Source organism: Vipera ursinii, assembly GCF_947247035.1.
Source record: "Vipera ursinii genome assembly, chromosome: 3".
NCBI classification, from domain to species: domain Eukaryota; kingdom Metazoa; phylum Chordata; class Lepidosauria; order Squamata; family Viperidae; genus Vipera; species Vipera ursinii.
In genome coordinates, this window is record NC_139516.1 from 171,635,875 (window position 1) to 171,654,404 (window position 18,530).

An 18,530-nucleotide genomic window follows, 5' to 3' on the forward strand; every position below is an offset into this window, starting at 1 on the left:
GATTTATTTATATTTTTGTCATAGTTTTCTTCATTCAAAGAACATTTTTTTAACTGAACATGATTTTCTAAGCATTTTGTTTTCAGTTAGGATTTTAAAACAAAAAGTTCAAAAGCTCACATAAATTGATGAAAGGTGCTTGTAAAAAACCATGGCTTACATCTGGTTGAATTTATCATGGATTTTACTCAGAGGTAGGAAGGGTACGCTTGATCGCTACTTATGCTTTAAACAAAATATTCATAAATAAACCTAATTTTAGCTTGAATTCACTAGCACACTATAAAACCATCCTATGCTAAAATGCATGCCTATTGCATGCTTAGTTTCCAGTTTACTAAATAACTTATGCCTGTCTGCTTTGTATTTTTCAGGTTAAATCTGGAATTGTTTGCTGCCAAAGATGTCATGAAGCTTCATGTCAGAGTCCTCAACTTAAAGGAAAACATTGCTTTCTTGGCTCAGGTCCTTGCCAGCACCAGCCATTGTGGATTCCCAGTGGTTTACAAATCTAAACCAGAGCAGTCCAAGGTGTTTCTGGGAACAATTACAAGGTAAGACAGCCACTACATTCCTCCATAGAGTAGCACCTGCCATCAGTGTTTAGAACTTAACACACACTATATTATGAGTAGATGCTTTGCAATTTACAATTGTTTGTTCTTGAAACAACAGTGTATGTATCTTTAATCAATATTGGACACAATAGGGTTCTTTGTGTGTTACTGTGCAATATGACATTAGAAACAGAATAAAGTCTTAGGGACTTGAAGACATTTCAGAAAAAGATGCAGAAACATTTCTGTAGTCAAACGTCTCATAAAACTGAAGTAAAACTGGAAGGAGAGGAAATGAGTAGCCACCTTCCTCTTGTTTTTATGGAAGTCTACTTCCTTTAAAATGAAGCTTATCAACATTCAGACAATAAAGCAAAGATCTAATACTTGGGATGACGTGCTCCAGTATTGCTCCAGGAATTATACTTTAAGATACACTTTAAGGAAGAAAAATGACAATACTTGTGGATTTTGTTGTAGAGATGGATCACAAAAAAGTTTTTGTGCTATGGTTGATTTTCATTATTCACCACTGATGGTGACATTAAAAAAAAATTCCTGATGATGTCATTACACAAATTCCACCATTACCTAATTATGTCTGATGAGCCAACTTATCCTCAAGTACAAAATTATGATATTTGATGAAATATTTTTATTACCACCTCCTCCCCCAATGCTCATGGTTATCAGGAATTCATTTCAAAACTGATAATTTTAGGGCACTTCTACATAAGCAGCTTTATTAGGAGAGTCTACTAATCTCACAGTGAAAATGAAGCCTTGAAGAGGGTGGTCAGATGAATTATAGTCATCCAAATAAAACTGCATGTAGGACATAAACTTCTGCAGAGAATCAAACAGCCAAATTAACATGCTTTTTCTTGCCAGAAAATTTGTATTGACATGACTCACCCTATTGATACCTGTTGGCCTGAAAAATACTTAAGGTGTCTTATTATCTTTCTTTCATGCCCCAAATATCTATCTTTCCTCTGGGAACAAAAAGGGAACTTTACATAACCTTACAAACTACAGCTCTTCTGTATTGGAAGCCTTGACTAGCTCTAGTCCAGTCCTTATCTGGAGATATTGTAACTGGGAGTAGTGCTGTAATCTTATCTACTTTAAATTATTTAGAAATGTATTATAACATCTTGATTCTGCCCAACTCCACTTGTAGAAATACAACATAGCTATAACATTTTAGATTCAGGTCGCCTTTAAACCAATCAGGAATCTCGAGTTTTGCAAAAAAATAAAAATAAAAATAAAAATGGAGTATTCGATGTTGGTAGAACAGTGCTGGTACTGTGATTGCTATATGTATGGAAGCTGGTAAGCACTACCAGTAAGCACTACAACTGTTTGCAGAAGAGTAGGAATGTAAAAGAATTAAACAGTTTTAGGCACTGTTGTTGTTCTTGTTGTTTTGTGTCCCTAGCACCTCCATAGCAGGATGAGGTTAGGTAAGATGAAGCATAGATTAAACATAGTAGGATGAAACTCAAGCTAAGTCCCCAGAGGGGGGAAAAAATCAGTTTCCCTTCTGAAAATGTATGAAATCATCACAGCCACATCATGGCTTTTCTTCTTTGTTTTTATTTTTCCTTCAAAGCAAAATTGCTTTACATCAAAGTTGCCAAAAATGTCTTCCAGAGCTGCCTTTTACCCACGGGTGTAGCTGGGAAGGTAACCCTTCCCTTTTGCATTGTTTTAATTGGAGGATTTTAAAGAATAAAATCAATTCTTTAAGTTCCTTGAAAATGACCCACTTTTAGACATAGTACTTATGGTCTATCATGCTCCTCAGGCCAATGGAAGTTGCACATACTTTCTGTACATGCTCAGAGTTTTACAAGTATTTCCTCAGATGTGACAAATCAAATGATCATGCATTGTTTTTAGGAACTTGAGGAAGTAGTAGCTTTTGAGGAAATCCTGCATTGCTGTGGATGTGTGGGGAATTGGGGCTGCCCCAAAGCAGAGCATGAATTGATGTGGACATAAATCTGTGACAGAGGAAATGTACCCTTTAAAACAGATGGTAGAATGGATTGGAATTATACTGATCCATGGTATTGGGGAATACAAATATTTTAAACAATTAGATATTATTACAATTAGATACCTCTTTCATAAGATTAGATATCTCTTTTATAAGATAGCTGTTAGATATCTCTTTCATATTCCATCTTGAAGGTGATGGATAAAAAGTCAAATTATTCATATCATTTGAATGTTTTAAACAAATACAAAATTATTCATTAAACTTAGAACTTTGATTTATATTCAAATTATCAAAGTTTTATCTACACATTGTACACTGCTTTTGAACATCTCTACATAATTCATAATATAGAACAATCAATCTATCAATGAAGTTACCTTACTCTTTGTACTGTATGCCAAATTTTATACATTCATATTTTATAAAATCACATTATTACTTCTACATAGACATGGGCGGATGTGAACTTAATTCCCATTGAAATTATTAGACTTAAATCAAATTAACTTAGCCTATTGATATGAATGAGACAAGTTCAGCAAACCTAGTTTGGATCCAACCCAATGTCTGAAGAGGCCAGCTGACATTCTTAAAATGCTTTGACTTTTGTCTTATTGTTGAATCCATTAAATGTTATTAAGAAGTGTCTGAAAAAACACAGAGCTACACTTCTAATAGTTTGTAAACTATAGAGTCTGCACCAGGTTGAATTTGTTACATTAAATAAGCTTAACCCACTCATTTATTTCCCAGCTGTCTGCTGCAATAAAACAAGAACTGATGCTAATAAATAATTGAGCCAAAATGATTGTCTCATTCTTTCCCTGTTAAATTGTCCATAGCGTTCTGAATTCTATAATGGTAGAAAGTGGTAGAGTTCAGATATTGGGATTTTATATTATATACACCCTATAAAATATATTTTAAAACAACTGGAATAAAAAGCTAAAGGTACTGTACATCTCACATGTGAAATAGTAAAGGATTAAAAAGTAGACACCTAAAGCTATTTAAACTGGTATAATTTCTATAGAACATGTAATTTTCTGGGAGAGAGCAGCAGGCTTTTTCATACAGTATCAAGTTACAGTTTTCAGATTTTTTTTTAAACAAAAGCATCATTTTGGACTGATTATGTTCAGAGTCCATGTGTGAACAGCCTTATTTCTCTGTATTCTCCAGCATGCCTAATATCCCCTCCTACTGATCTATGGTTTTCCAGTGCTCTTAAATCAGACTACTCTTTTTAAAATACTTGTTATCTAGCCTCCTTGCATGGCCCTCTCTCTAAAATTTTAAAATTAGTTTTCAGAAGAATAAAGACATATTTATTTTGCCTAGGGGCCTTAACTGAAAAAGGGTGTAAGAGTTCCTTCATTTGAATGGATGAATGGGAAGGAATGGATACTCTTTAACTCCTCCTCAAAAGTCATAGGAGAAAAGATAGTAGGATCTCATATTTTCTATCCATTTGTGAAAGTGGCTGAGAACAATTTTGAGAAAACACACTGCAGCTCTCTTTGCTTCAAATGATCAAGCCTTTTATATAAGGAAAATAAAATCTTGTTAGCAATATTAAATATCAAAGAATCTGCAGTGGATTGTCAGAAAGGAAGGAGAAGCTAGGAACAAAGGATGAAGAATGTTTGTTGAGAGTTTATGAAGCCTTGTGCTATGCACCTTAATGAACATCTATTTGCATACAGTCTCAACACAGTCTTAGTTTCAGATGTTGGCCTCTTCAAGTTATGGAACAGAGATGGTTAATCTATGATCTAGAGGTTATTTATAGGCTGCCAATAACCCATTTGTACTTTTCCAGCAATATGATATTGTGCCACTGAGAAATAAGGAGGCACATTTTGATTACAGATGGATGTGGTTGCAGGGGGCATTAAAAAACAAAAACAAAGCTGTGCTTTCCTGGTGATATCATTGGATGTCACAATGTGAGTTGACACCTGAACATCTCAATTACAACTTATGAGTCCTATTATAGAAGAGGAATAGGGAACATTTTGGTGGCTGAGGGACACATGTTTAATATTTTCAATGACAGGTAGCAAATGGGTAGCCACATTGAATCAGTGCACATAGTTTGGTTTGGGGAAAAGTTCTGGGATTATCATAGTTCATTAATTGCGATCTGATGGAGTTACAGTATCAGATTTCAGCAATCAAGATGGTGGTAATGGTAATGTTCTAAGGCAGGGGTGTCAGACTGCTGGTTGTATCATACGGAGGCCGTGCCCACCCCAGTTCCGGCAATGCAAAAAAAGTCACAATATGTCACAACATGTCACGTGACATGGCGAGTTTGACACCCGTGTTCTAAGGCTATAGATAGAGGAAGTGGAAATTGCAAATTGTATTTTAATATTGTAAAGCTGCCATTTTTGCATTTTTCTGTGTAATGTCTTGCTTGGGCCTTGCACCTTTCCGAGACATTTGGATGGATTTTTGTTACTCAAGTCTGTTTAGTAGCAATTTATGGAATGAATGATGGCTGCTTATGAACAAAAGTTGCCATATTTTAAATGTCCAGCTGAATAATGAAATAATGTATAACTCACCAGACAGTGCTGTTGGTAGTTTTACCAAGATACAGCCTAGTTTATTTGTTAAAAACGATTTAAACTTCACATATTGACAATAATTTAATTGAAAATGCCTGTAATTCATTTATGGGAGATCTGAAGAGGATATAGAAACTACTGGGTCCTCCCAAACACAGGTTTAGAAAAATACAATGAATTACCACTTTAGCCAATTTTCCAATCATTTTCAATGGTCAAAAGTGATAGACAATATACTTGTGTGTAACTGTTGCAGACAAAAAAAGATGTTTCTTGTTTATGTTTAGTTGTTTCATTAGTTGGAGACCATCATGTGAATTGGAGTCCTTATGCAAGTGTGATGGTATGAGCATGGTTATCTATTCTAACTTTCATGTAATTGCTTATAAATATTGCAGTAAACTTTACCACCACAATTCTGCTGTCTGTACATACATGCAAAGAAGATCTGTTGCAAGGTTTTTTTTTAAATTGGCTTGTTATGCATGTTTAAAGTTTCCTTCCTATCCTTGGCCTAATTCTTAAGACCTCATTTAATTCCAAAACAAATTATATTTTAATTGTGGAAAGAGCAGGGAAATAAGCAGATGCTGAAAAAGAACTTACTATTGCCTAAGGAATTGTCCAAATTTCCCACTTTATTGTTTTTAGAGTCTCATTTGGTCAGATGATAAATTGTTTCTTTGTGCTTGGAAAACACTGTTTAAACAACATGTTTGGCTAATTATTTTATCTTGGGCAAATACACCCCAAGAGCACAGGTACAAGCAGATCCCGGGTAAGGAAAATGCAGTCATTCTAGAACTTCCTAATTCTGTTAAAGTCATTTCAGAAAGATAATATATTTCTATTAGGATCTTTTAATTTTATTGAGCTTTCTTCTTTCTCTCACCTGTCTCCCAAACACCAATGAACAATCGGGGGTTCTATTTTTGACTAATTCATTCAAGCCATTTTGAATGTTTGCTTTCTGTGGAAGGTATAATTACATATTTTGTAAATTTACTTCTAGAGCTTGCCTACGAACCCTGCATTCAAATCTCAAGAGACAGCTAAGCCTGAGGTTGACCTAGATTCAGACTTCTGTCTGAAGCCCTGTTACTCTGTTCTGGACTGTGTAAGATTAATAGGGACAACTACTACAAGCAGAATGAGAACCTACTTGTTTAGGGAGAAATTTCCATCTCAAAGAGCTCTGTGTTTCAAACAACTGCTACTGAACTACCTTTTAACTTTTTCTGATTGGTTCTGGTGTACCTGTTCTTGATTATCCTGGACAAAAACCTGAGAAGTGGGAGTTCCATGCAGAAGCATTAGGAAAGAGACAGAAACCACAAAAGTGACTGTTATTATTCTGCTCCATGATTTGGTTAGTATATCATACCACATCCGCCAAAAGCACTGTTATCCACAGATGAAAGTCCTTAGCCAAGAGTGCTGAATGATAAGACATAAATTTAACATAATTGCATAAATAAGATGCAAGACATTATTTAATATAGACACCATATAGACTATTGGAAGAGATTTCTTTGCTACATGTCAGGTCACCTAAACTGTGCAATTGATAGCTCTAATTGACCCCCAAAGCCTATTTTTTCCCTTGTTTCAAGCCAATACTTGAACTCATCATACTCATCAGAATGCTGGTGAGATATTGTTCTACTTCTTTGCCTAATTCTCTGACATTTCCCAACATCCCAAAGCATCTGAGTTGCTTAAAACTAATCTCTTTTAGCCACCTTTACTTGGTCTGCTAACAGTCTTAGCCAGATGCATATGATTACTGCTTGTATTCTTAGATCTGAAAAAGTTTACTTGGAACCATATAACTCATTTGCTCACGATGATTATATTACTTCCACTAAACTGTGTGCAATATTATTCCAACCTGCAATTAGGAAATAATGTTTATGACCATCTTTCAATAGAAGAAAACATTTTTCATTTCTTTAGTAGCTTTTAATAAGAACATTAACCATTTTGCAAAACAGAAAAATTTCTAGATGTCTATCCAATTAAAAAAATATTGGCGTTTGCATAAATACCAAGCTTTTCTTTTCCCAATTTTTGTATGGGTTTCTACTAGTAAAACAATATCATTTATGCCAAGTGCAGTTAAAAATGAAATAAAGAGGCTCTTTAGAATTCTTCTCCTACACTATTTTATTTTATTTTTTAAAAAATCACACCTTAGGTTCCAAATGTTGAAGTGTTGTTATAATAATTAGAGGATTCATTCATTCCTTCTTTCCAAATATTCCTCACGTTTCACTCTGATAAGATATATTTGGAGACTTAGCTTACTTTGTGGAGTTAGCGATGCTCTATCAAAATATAGTTTTTCAAAATGTATGGTATCAGATTTCTAATCTGTGAATTCCAGCAATTCTCTTGGAGTTTCTACACTACAGATTTGACAAAGAAAAAATTAAGTGCTCTATCTAGAGGAGGTAGAACCTTTCTTCTAGCAGGAAAAGGTTCTCTGCAATAAAAAACACATGAGCAATGAGGAAAAAGACTGTGAAGTTTCTTGAAACTATATAAACAATATTTAATCTGAACCTAGAGTGAACTTTTACCTGAACTGATGCTAATGTTTAACATTAAAGTCATAACTACTTCAACATCTTCTATGTAGTACCAAAATAGCAAAACTTTGTTTCATCACAGTTTTCTTTCCTCATTTGGAGGAGTCATTCTACCCATACATACTCTGTTGGCTCAATTGCAACAGAATATTAAAATTAGGAAAGAGGTACGAGATCAGGACAAGACATATGAGAGAGAGAACTTGATGGTTTAAAAGGTTACCTGATTGTAGCCATAGTCCTGAAATAATTATTCAGTAGACAAATCAGTAAAAAAAAATCATCTGTATTAGTGATGACTGAGCAGCTGCATTTAGTAACAATAATGACACACTTGCTGAGAGAAACATTTTCACAATGATCCATGGGAATACTAAAACCAAACTACATTGTTTAGCTAAAACATGCTTTCCCTCCAGTAAAGTGCAGTGTTGCATATTTGAAAGTAAATTGAAGACATTATAGTTTAGAAAATATGACAAAGTTGAAAACTTAAATCTGCATTATCCTTTGAGACAGAAATAACTTATTTATGTCTATATATTTACTGGGTAATTTTTAGTGTTTTTTTCATTGACAAAGAGAATAAATTTACTAAGCCAAAATGACATGGGCCAATTTGTTTCAGAAGTGTAAAGGTATGCTTTGAATATGTTCTGCTTGAGAAAAAAATAGAGTTGAAATGTAGGTCACAATGCATGTTACAACATCTAGTGTTGGATAGTCCCATAAAAACTTCTTCCTTCAAAAACAGCTATTGATGTTCACAGTGTTCTAAGAAAAAGAGAGATTTTCATTTTAGTAACTCAAGTAGTACCGTAATTTCACAATTAACTAAAGTTAATAAGAGAAATATTTCTGACCATTCTGAACCTCTTATGTAAATAAAGAAGATCCAATAAATATTGATGGCATTAAACTGATCCAACTGCTTTCTGCATAATAACTCTTCTAAAGAAAAACAGATGAATGAACCAAAACCAAAGAAATAATTATGCATGAATTTTTCATTTATTGAATGCAATCTCTAATTCTTCTCTGAATTGTTTCAGTTGCTGAGTATGGAAGTACTGGTGAAAACATTCAAATTTATTGTTATTTCTACTTATAATTTAGTTGCAACAACACCATAGGCAAATCATGAATAGGTTTTGGCCATAAACCTATAATAAGACATACTGTATATATTTTCAAATAATAAAACAATCTTTAATATTTTTCAACTGCCCTGCTTCAGAAAGCAATGGTGCAGTAGTTGTGATAAGATTGTAAGTGTAACATTGCTGACTCCCTCATTTAGAAAACTGTTCCATCAAGAAATGTCATGTCTTTGGCATGCATAGAAGTTAAACCAGATTAATAGAAATTAATGCCAAGCAAAGGTAGAAAAATATTTTTGAAAACTAGGAACAGTCTGAGGCTTTGCACTATATACAGTTTTTCAGGAGAATGGGGATGGAAGGCAGAGGGAGAAAAATTAGATTGGTGATATAAAAACATGTCTCTTTTGTGAGTATGACATGCTAATTGCTGCTGGAAATCGTATATGGTGCATACATTACTAAGCACTTTGTTAAAATAACAGCGGTAACATTCTTGACCTACAATCAACGATTCTCAGTCTTATACTACAGCCTGGATTTCTACATTTGTTGATGTGTATTTGAAAATCTGCCTATAAAACTGATTAAGTTAAAAATTAAGTATTTTTTCCTAGTTCTGAACAGATTTTTCTTAGGTAGTATTTTAAATGGAAATAATCTGAGAAATGCAAACACACACACAGGTTACCCATGCACAAGTTTTATTTTATGTAGGTTTTTTTTAACTACTCATTGAAAAAAGTGTTTGAGTAAAGATTTTATATAAGATTGTAAGGGTATTTTTTAAAAAAACATTTTAAGCATCAAGAGTTCACTTTTTACATGAGCAGCTACGCAGATGCACATTTTTCAGAAAAAGGAAAAATTATGTAGAATGTGGATTAAAATTCTGAAAGGTGAATTAAAAACAGATGTAGCTGAATTGCAATCTGTATGTTTTTGAAGCAAGAGCAGTTTGCTGTCATGGATGTGAAAAAAAAATTACATGCATAGAAATATCGATCCTATACTTGTCTTATAGCTTACAGTAAGTAGACGGTAGAATTGTCTGAAACTGAATGTTAACTGGACGATTTAAAAACTTTTTTTTAAAAAAAATGTTTATTTCTTGTCCAACCCTTTCTTTATATTATGTTCATCCTGGTAAAACAAGAACTAAAGAGTAAATAAGGAAAAACAGTATAACAGAATAACAGAGTTAAAAGGGACCTTTGAGGTCTTCTAGTCCAGCCCCCTGCTCAAGCAGGAAACCCTATACCATTTTAGACAAATTGTTGTACAATCTCTTCTTAAAAACCTTCAGTATAGGAGCACCCCCCAAGTTCTGGAGGCAAGTCACTCTACTGATTAATTGCTCTGTCAGGATATTTCTCAGTTCTAGATGGATTATTTTTCATCCATTGCTTCTTGCTCTGCCTTCAGGTGAATATCATCATTAAATTTAGATACATTTCTCAGCTGCAATTTTGCTTCTAAACATATGTAATCATTGTTACTGCTGTTATTTTTATATATTTTTATCACCTACTACACAATTACTTTATTCAATTTGTATGACCTCTCAAAGTTGTATGTGAAGAGAGTGGCTGTACAAATAAAATCAATCATACAAAATATCAACCAAACTGATGTCTGGTTTTAAATAGCTACTGAGAGCTGTGGAAGGGATAAAATCTTGGGTGTACTTGAGTGTGGGCAACAGGTCACCAAGATTTTATTTGAAGACTAGAATGGAAATATAATATGAAGTGCAATTAATGACTATGAGATGACTTTTAAGGATTTGTTATTTAAGGTATTGATAACTAATGCCTTTCAAATGTTTTGGATCATTATGTCTGTAATTGGCTATGATAGTTGGGATTAAAGTCTGAGAATGAATCATAAAATATTTGGAGGGCATCAGATTGGCTATGCCTCATTTATGGAGTTGAAAATGTGATCTACCTGTCTGTTTCCAGATTCCTATGCTTTTTCTGCCGAGTATGTGTGAGATTGGAAGCTAACACTACAACATCCTTCCTTGCCTGAAAAAAAAAGTAGACTAACTGGCTAGCAGTTTGCTTCTTTCTTCTATTTTTACAATCCACCTGTTTATCTCCTATAAATACAAGTTGAGATATTTGGAAACTAGTTGGGGAAGGCAGGGAGAGTGTGATATAACTGAATGAAAATATGAGCAAATGAAATCCTGGGACTTCCCTTCTAGAAAAAGGAAGCATTGTGAAACTGCCATATATTTGAATGACAGAGTGAATCATGAAGAAATATTGCACTTGAAAAGATTGAATTTGAAAAGAAATGAGGGAATATCATTGGACTATCTACGGGATATTATTGTTAGCATCTGAGTGACCAGTAAATTGGTGTGAATTGGACATTTTTATTAGACATACAGACTTTATTGTGCCATAAAGTTTGTTGTGCAGAAAGGCTCTTACTTTGTATACATTTTGTAGTTAGTTTGAAACAATTTCTTAAAATTTATGTTGAATTGTAATGTGTAACAGATAAATGGACTTTTTTTCACAAGGGTTGGTGCAAAAAACATTTCCCAAGCTTATAGATTTACCATAAGCAACGGGAAAGTTAGTATCTAATGCAAGAGATGGAAGTAGTAGTATTCTGTCCTAACTGGGTACAGGATGTTTGTTTTGTAAAGGCTATACCATGTAATGGAAATGCTAAAACACTTTGCCAGGCTATTTGGTAAAATATACTTTTTTCTAAAGAGATTTCTTCCTTTCTAAATAAATAAAGAACAGAGGAACATTTGCCAGTTCGTTATCTGATCTCTAGAACTTTGCGTTAACACCAAAGTTTAGTGAAACATGCACAGGATGTTGTTTTAAAAACCTGAAGATGTCACATAATATATGTAACCTCAAAGAATAAGCTTGTTATATTTCTGAAGTGTGACTTCAGTCAAATAATGGACACTCATTTTTCTCTTAAATGTGGCAAGTGTAGTAGTCTTGGAGTTTCATTGCTTGTATTCTAAATCTTTCTTTCAATATGTCTACATATGTCTTTTTCATTATAAAGATTTTTCCCTCCAAAGTCTGACTCCTCTGTGATTCCCTGCTGGGTTTATTTCAGACCAATGCTGAATAATTTTGAACCTAGCCAAATTCTTGTGCTAAACCAATATTCTTTACCATTGCACTCAATGGATCATACAGTTTAACTCTACAAAAACAACACTATTAGTATAATAAACAACTACTACAGTTTAAAAATATTTGTTTGCTCAGGTATAATGAAATTATAACCTTTAATTTAATTATAATTTCAAGCTATCAATTTCTTTTTTATTTATCATTCATGTTTGAAACAAGTGAAGTAGTGAAGTGAAGTGAAATTGCTCATGTACCCAAGACATCTGCGGGGGAGGGAGGGGCAAGGAGGGGCAAATGACAAAGAGAGCAGTTATATTAACACCTAACTGAAAGGGACAAAGCTTGAGTAGTGGTACAATGCTGTTTTCCTTATTTTGATGAAAGTTCTTGATCCAGTAGATTTCTTTCTTTCTTTATGCATTTGCAATTTATGCCTTTGCATGTACAACTACACATTGTGAATGAATACAATGAGATTCCAGGTCAACTGTTTTGTGTGAATACAGGTGATATTGAAGCATCTAAATCAGACATGTCAAACCCGTGACCTCACGTGACATTGTGCAACGTATCAGGACAGTTTTGCCATTGCCTGCAATGGGGTGGACGCGGCTTCCGCATGACGCATCTAATCTGCAGGCCGGCAGTTTGACACCCCTGATCTAAATATATTGAACAATGTCTTCAAAAAACTTAATTAAATGGAAACTCATGTATTAATAAGACCTTACAGGACCAAATGAAAAGAATGCCAACATTAAATGTTTAGTTGAGTTGACATTACAATGAAATATCTTATAGGACTACCATGAGAATAAATATTGTAATGACTTTTTCTGCATTTATGAGTAAATAACATTTTTATTGGTTCCTGTTTGGTTTAGCTAATCTAATGGATCTACTTATTAAAATCCTGAGTGAACTAGAAGGTAATTAATACAACCTTGCTCACTTTGTGCTTAGATCATTTGTCTATTTTTCTGCAAAACACATGATATAATCATTAATCCACTCATGTTTCCCAGTGAGGGAATTTATTTCAGGCCAATTCAATGTAATTGCTATTGAAAGTTGGATCAGACCACAGAGATACATGGTTTTGCACAGCTGCTGTTTAAATAATAATACTGCTGTTTAATACAAAGTATTATAAAATATACTTTTATAATACTTTATCCCAGCAAAATTTTAATCCTAATGTTTAAGAGGAAGGTTCAACTCTCTGTATGTAAAATTAATATTACTGTATAATAATCATAATATTATTCCCATGAGTCAAGTGCAATTAACAAATTTCAAAACAAATAACAAAGACTAGAGGTCCATTTTTTGTAGTGTCTAGAATTATCCAGCCATTGCTATGTGGAATTATCAGAACAGTAATCACAACAGATTTTATGTCTTCTCAAGCATAGTTGGATTATGATAGTAATTGCCTTAAGCTTAAGTCATTAGTGGGGATCTAAATTAGTGAAACTGTAAGACTACTTTCCAACAAAAATATCTCCATTGTTTGGTGGATGGCCTATATTGTCCATCCCCCCACTGGTGTCATGTTGAGTTTTTAATTACTACTAGCAATACTTTCCAACAAACATATCTGGAAGAAACTAAGTTGGGATCATATTGGGTATGCTTATATATCAATAGATTGAAAATTGAAGATGTGTCTGTTTTGACATACATAGGTGTTATAGACATAAAGTGAAGATCAAAGATGTTATGGACATCTAGATCAGATCAAAGTTTTATCTAATGTAGTCTATTCTGTTCAGTATGAATGATTACCTACCCATACTTTATACTTATCAATATAAGAAATAAATTGAAAATAGTTTTCAGTATTCTCTGATGTTTTAAATATGCTGTATTGTATTAAACTAATTATCAGAATATATATGTGTGTGTGTGTGAGAGAGAGAGTACTAGCAAGTCTGTTAAAAATGAATATTGAGATAAATATCAAAATATCTCTCCTTAAGCTTCCCATCTTTCAGGGAAATATAAAAGTGCACAAGTGAGATTATCTATCCTGGGTCCAAGTTGGACTATGGCTTCCATAATCCATAGCTGGCATGACCAAATATGATAAGAACATCAACCCTAAATTCAAAAAACTAAAGTCCACAAATTCAAATTAAAAACAAAGCAAAACAAAAACAGACTCATAGCAGATTTGGACATGGTCTCTCATCTGGTGATAAATGTGCTTTCTGTGAAACTAGGCCTGAGCTCTGTGTGCTACTGGAAAATGAGAGCATTTTTGAAATGGAAGACACTGAATCCCATCCACCTCTTCTGCCCTATCAGAAGGTAATACTTGCTTTCTTGTTTCATTGTCTCTCATATGAAAATTTAGTTAGGGATAGGTTGTTCACTATGGAATACAATATTTAGGTTTTAAGACAGTATAGAACACAGTTATCTATACACTGTGAAGATACACTGTATCTTCCTTCCTTCCTTCCTTCCTTCCTTCCTTCCTTCCTTCCTTCCTTCCTTCCTCCCTCCCTCCCTCCCTCCCTCCTCATTAGTCTACTCCAGTGAGACATTACACATTACATTTAGAAAGTCCTGGTTTGGCATACAACCATATAACTACAATAGGAACCTGCAGCTGTGTTTTATCAAAGCCATTTTTAATTAATAAAATAATAGGATAGAGCTTCAGTATGCCTCAAGCTCTACATAGAAAAATTCAGTTCCTGATCTCAGAAGAAGCTTAAGGACTATTTATATAGATCTGTGTAGTTCAATTACAGTAATTATCTACTACTGCCATTAACATTACTAAAGCCATACTGACATCTGCCCTCTAAAGTCTTGTCAATGCTTGAAAAATAAAAAGAAGAAACCAACCAGTTTACCTAGCTTTCTGCACACTGTTACTCTTTTTATTTCTTAAAAACTGTGTTTTGTTGAACGAAGTACATTTCGTATTCTAGCAGTTACTTTAATAAAGAATAAATAGCTTCCCCAACTTTAGTATATGATTGTTTGATTACCAAATACTTGTTCCTAAAATATTACATCTGTGTACTAAAATATTTGATGAATGGCACTTATTCATCAATAATGGACTGATTTATTCACTAATAACGAAATGGTTCATGCCATGATTTTGCTATTTCTATTTATTATTTATTGCTATAATAAACTTGTTTCAAAATATTGCTGTATTTGTGAAGCTTTATAAATTACAACAATTGCAAAACAAAGTATATATAAATATATAAATTATTGGCTTGTATTCTCTCCTAGAATTTAAGCAGGTCTTGATTTTTAGGAGTTTGCAGTTTTATTAATCTTATATAATAAAGTTTCTAATATATCTTTTTTTTTTTTGAAAAAGCACTTGTTGCTTTTTTAAAAAATAGTTGCATAGGAAGATAATTTTCAGAGAGAAAAATTGCAAGTAAATGTTGAATTTTTTACAAGGATTTTGCATCATAGAATGAAAAAAACTGCATGCATTCTTCAGTGCTCCAGAGTCTTATTTTTCTTGCTATAAAGCCAACCTGGTTGCATTGTTCTACACAGCTGGAGTGTTTATGTGCTATATAATTACACCGTATTATTTGAGTAATTATACTGTATATTCCAGATCAGAACTGAAAAATTGCCCAATCAGCAGTGGGTGACTGCTATGTTGGCTTACTATGCTACAGACCCTCGGTATCAGCAACTCTTCATCAATCTGGTAAGAGTGAAAGCAATTCTAAAAGCACACATTTCCTTTGCATACAATGTGTTTGTTATATCTTCTCTTCTGTTTATGACGGCTGTGTCAGTTACACTGATTTACATAAACACTGCCAATCCTGGGACGATATACTCTCAACAAAAGTAACTGAGTACAAACAGCATTCCTGAGTTTTAATTCATATTATATAAACATAACAGATGTTGATACAATGAGCCAACAAAGGGAAAAAAAGGAAAGAAGAAAACAACCATTGCATGTGGGCCAGCAATTAAAATGTTCCAGATTATCAAAAAGATGCAATGTTAATAGAACATATCCTTTAAAAGTCAATATTTGATTTCTATGCAACCACGAAGACCTAGTATTCTGCACCATTTTTTCCAGTTTCTTTAACCATATCTCTAGTAATATAGGAATGAAAATCAGGGGGCTGATAAATAAATAAAAGAAGAAGAATCACACCAGTCTGCCTCCCCCTCTGCAAAATGTGCTGTTTTTTTAATGTAATTTTTATTGAAGGAATTTCTAACAAGATAAAAACAGTACAAATACTAGAAAAGAAAGAAAGAAAACAAGAAAGAATGATGAATAAATCAAGAAACAAAATAGAAATAGAAAAGAAAAAAAAATCCCAGAAAAAGAAGTGGCTTCTGATCTTTTTTTGATTGTGGTTGTAAATGCATTTATATTTTACCCTCTCTATCAAAAGTTACATCATAATTTCCTTCTTTCCATAAACTATTTTTTCCAATCCTCCAATCCACAAATCACAAGATCATTTTCCTCTTTTGTTTCAGCATAAAGTCCATAAGGGTTTCCACTTACTGATAAATGTAGTTCATCGAATAATTTTTAATTTTTTTTCCATCTTCCAATTGGCATGTATTTTCCATGGTTGCAGCAACCTGGGATCAAATGCAGTCTTCCCAATCTTGACAAGCAGTCAGTTGGAGAAGCAAGATTGACTTAATGGCCACGTGATTTTTCTTAACAATCTCAGTGATTCGTTTAACAACTGTGGCCAAAAATGATCATAAAATTGTGCACAACTCACTTAATAACCACGTTTAGCAACTGAAATTCTGGTCCCAGTTGTGGTTGTAATTGTTTTTATCATTTTAAACTACCAATGAGATGTGGTTTTTTTTTAAATTCAATCTTTTTCTCTTAATCTGTTCTTTATTTTATCTTTCAGGATCCATATGTAAACAAATCAGCAGTATCAGTTCAAGCTCATTTCTCACTGCAACGCACATACATCATATTTCGGTCTCTGGGTCTTCGTCACTTAACAGTAGTTGATTTGCAAAATGAAGTTGTTGGCATAATCACTAGGAAAGATCTGATATCCTTCCAACTAGAAAAGAAACTTGGGTCCCAGAAAGCATCACCCCAACCTCACTCAGATGATGAGCTTTTAGACTAGGAAATACCTCAAATGAAGATTGAATTAATCATCAAACATTATTGTATTCTTTTTTTGGTGATAGTGGTGGTGATAGTAGACTTAACATTTTTTTCATTTTTTTCTCTTGGATTATCGACATACGTAGGCCCTGATTCTTATATACTGCAGTAGGCAGATCTTATACAATAATTGGTTTCATTCTTGTCTTCAATAAAGTATCTTCATTAGCTGAGTTGTGTCCAAGATTCTACCACAGACTAAACTAATGCTGAAAAAAAAGCTTTGAAATCTGGAGAGCCAAGGGTTGTTGTAATTTTGAGCTGAAAGATTATATTATGACTGCATAAAGCTTCTAAAAGTTTTTGGTGAAGTCTACCTGGCACATCAAAAGGTTATCACAAAATTGTAGTGCTTTAATATGATAGAGAAGAAACTAATTAACCAATTAAACACAGGGAACTAATCATGCATGCCGTATACATTTCTTTTATTTAAACTAAATTGTGATTAATTTTTTGTTTTGGTCTACCATTATTTTTAATATGGCCTTCGCAAGGCTTTAGACACTAAATATATTCCTTACCTTAAAAATGTTATATATCACTGACGTAAAAAAATCAGAAAATCAGCATTGCTATACTATGTCACAATATATATGAAGAAAATTGGAAAACAATCCAAGATGAGTTTGGGAATGAATGGAGCAAAAGATTATCATCATGCTGGCTTAGAGAAGAAATCAGTAATCTTTACTTACTGAGAAGAAATCAGTAATCTTTACTTACTGAAAAATGAAATACTTTCCCCAAATACTGCAAATTAAGTTTTTTTTTAAAAAAACCATATTGCTAGATCATCATAAAACAATTTTATACATACATACATATCCAGAATGTAAATAGCACAGTTTGATTAATCACTGCTAGTGAGATGAATGTATTAACATAGCAAACTGATGCTAGCCAATGACATTTTATAGCAAATAAATTGTATAAGATCTAATATTTTGATATAAACTGACATTCTTTATATTACATTTTTAGGATAGTAATGATGAAAAAATAATTGGTAAAATGATTGATCTAATGCTGAAAATAATGATCAAGAATCAACTGGGAAGTGGGCTTTTTATGACATGGAAGTGAAAGCTGAAAAAGCAAGACAGAAAGAGTATTGACAATTTTGAACTTTGGATAGCCAAGAACACAAACCATTGGATCATAGAACAAAGTAGTTTAAACTTGCAAGAATATGATGACTAGCCAGGAAAGAGTCCTGAGAATACCATGGCTGGCCATCTAGGAAAGCAAACAAATGGATCAAATTAATGCAGAGTTCTGAGGCACAAAGGTCAAATAATCATATTTTGGACACATTATATGAAAATCCATCTCCCTTGAGAAGGTGGAGGAAAAGTGGAAGGAAAGAGAAGAGGTTGATTAGTAGCAAGATTACAGGA

At 33.3% G+C, this 18,530-nt stretch overlaps 1 protein-coding gene across 1 annotated transcript in view; it reads left to right on the plus strand.

Moving 5' to 3' along the window:
* The window catches only part of LOC310638357 (chloride channel protein C-like), a 78,282-nt gene extending 60,454 nt beyond the window's left edge, over positions 1-17,828 (plus strand). Inside the window, exons 13-16 of the mRNA XM_083359372.1 lie at positions 375-554; positions 14,183-14,270; positions 15,562-15,657; positions 16,859-17,828. Coding sequence (XP_083215498.1) covers positions 375-554; positions 14,183-14,270; positions 15,562-15,657; positions 16,859-17,089 — 595 coding nt within the window. The 3' untranslated portion in view covers positions 17,090-17,828. The remainder of the gene's footprint in view (positions 1-374; positions 555-14,182; positions 14,271-15,561; positions 15,658-16,858) is intronic.
* The last annotated feature ends 702 nt before the right edge of the window (positions 17,829-18,530 follow it).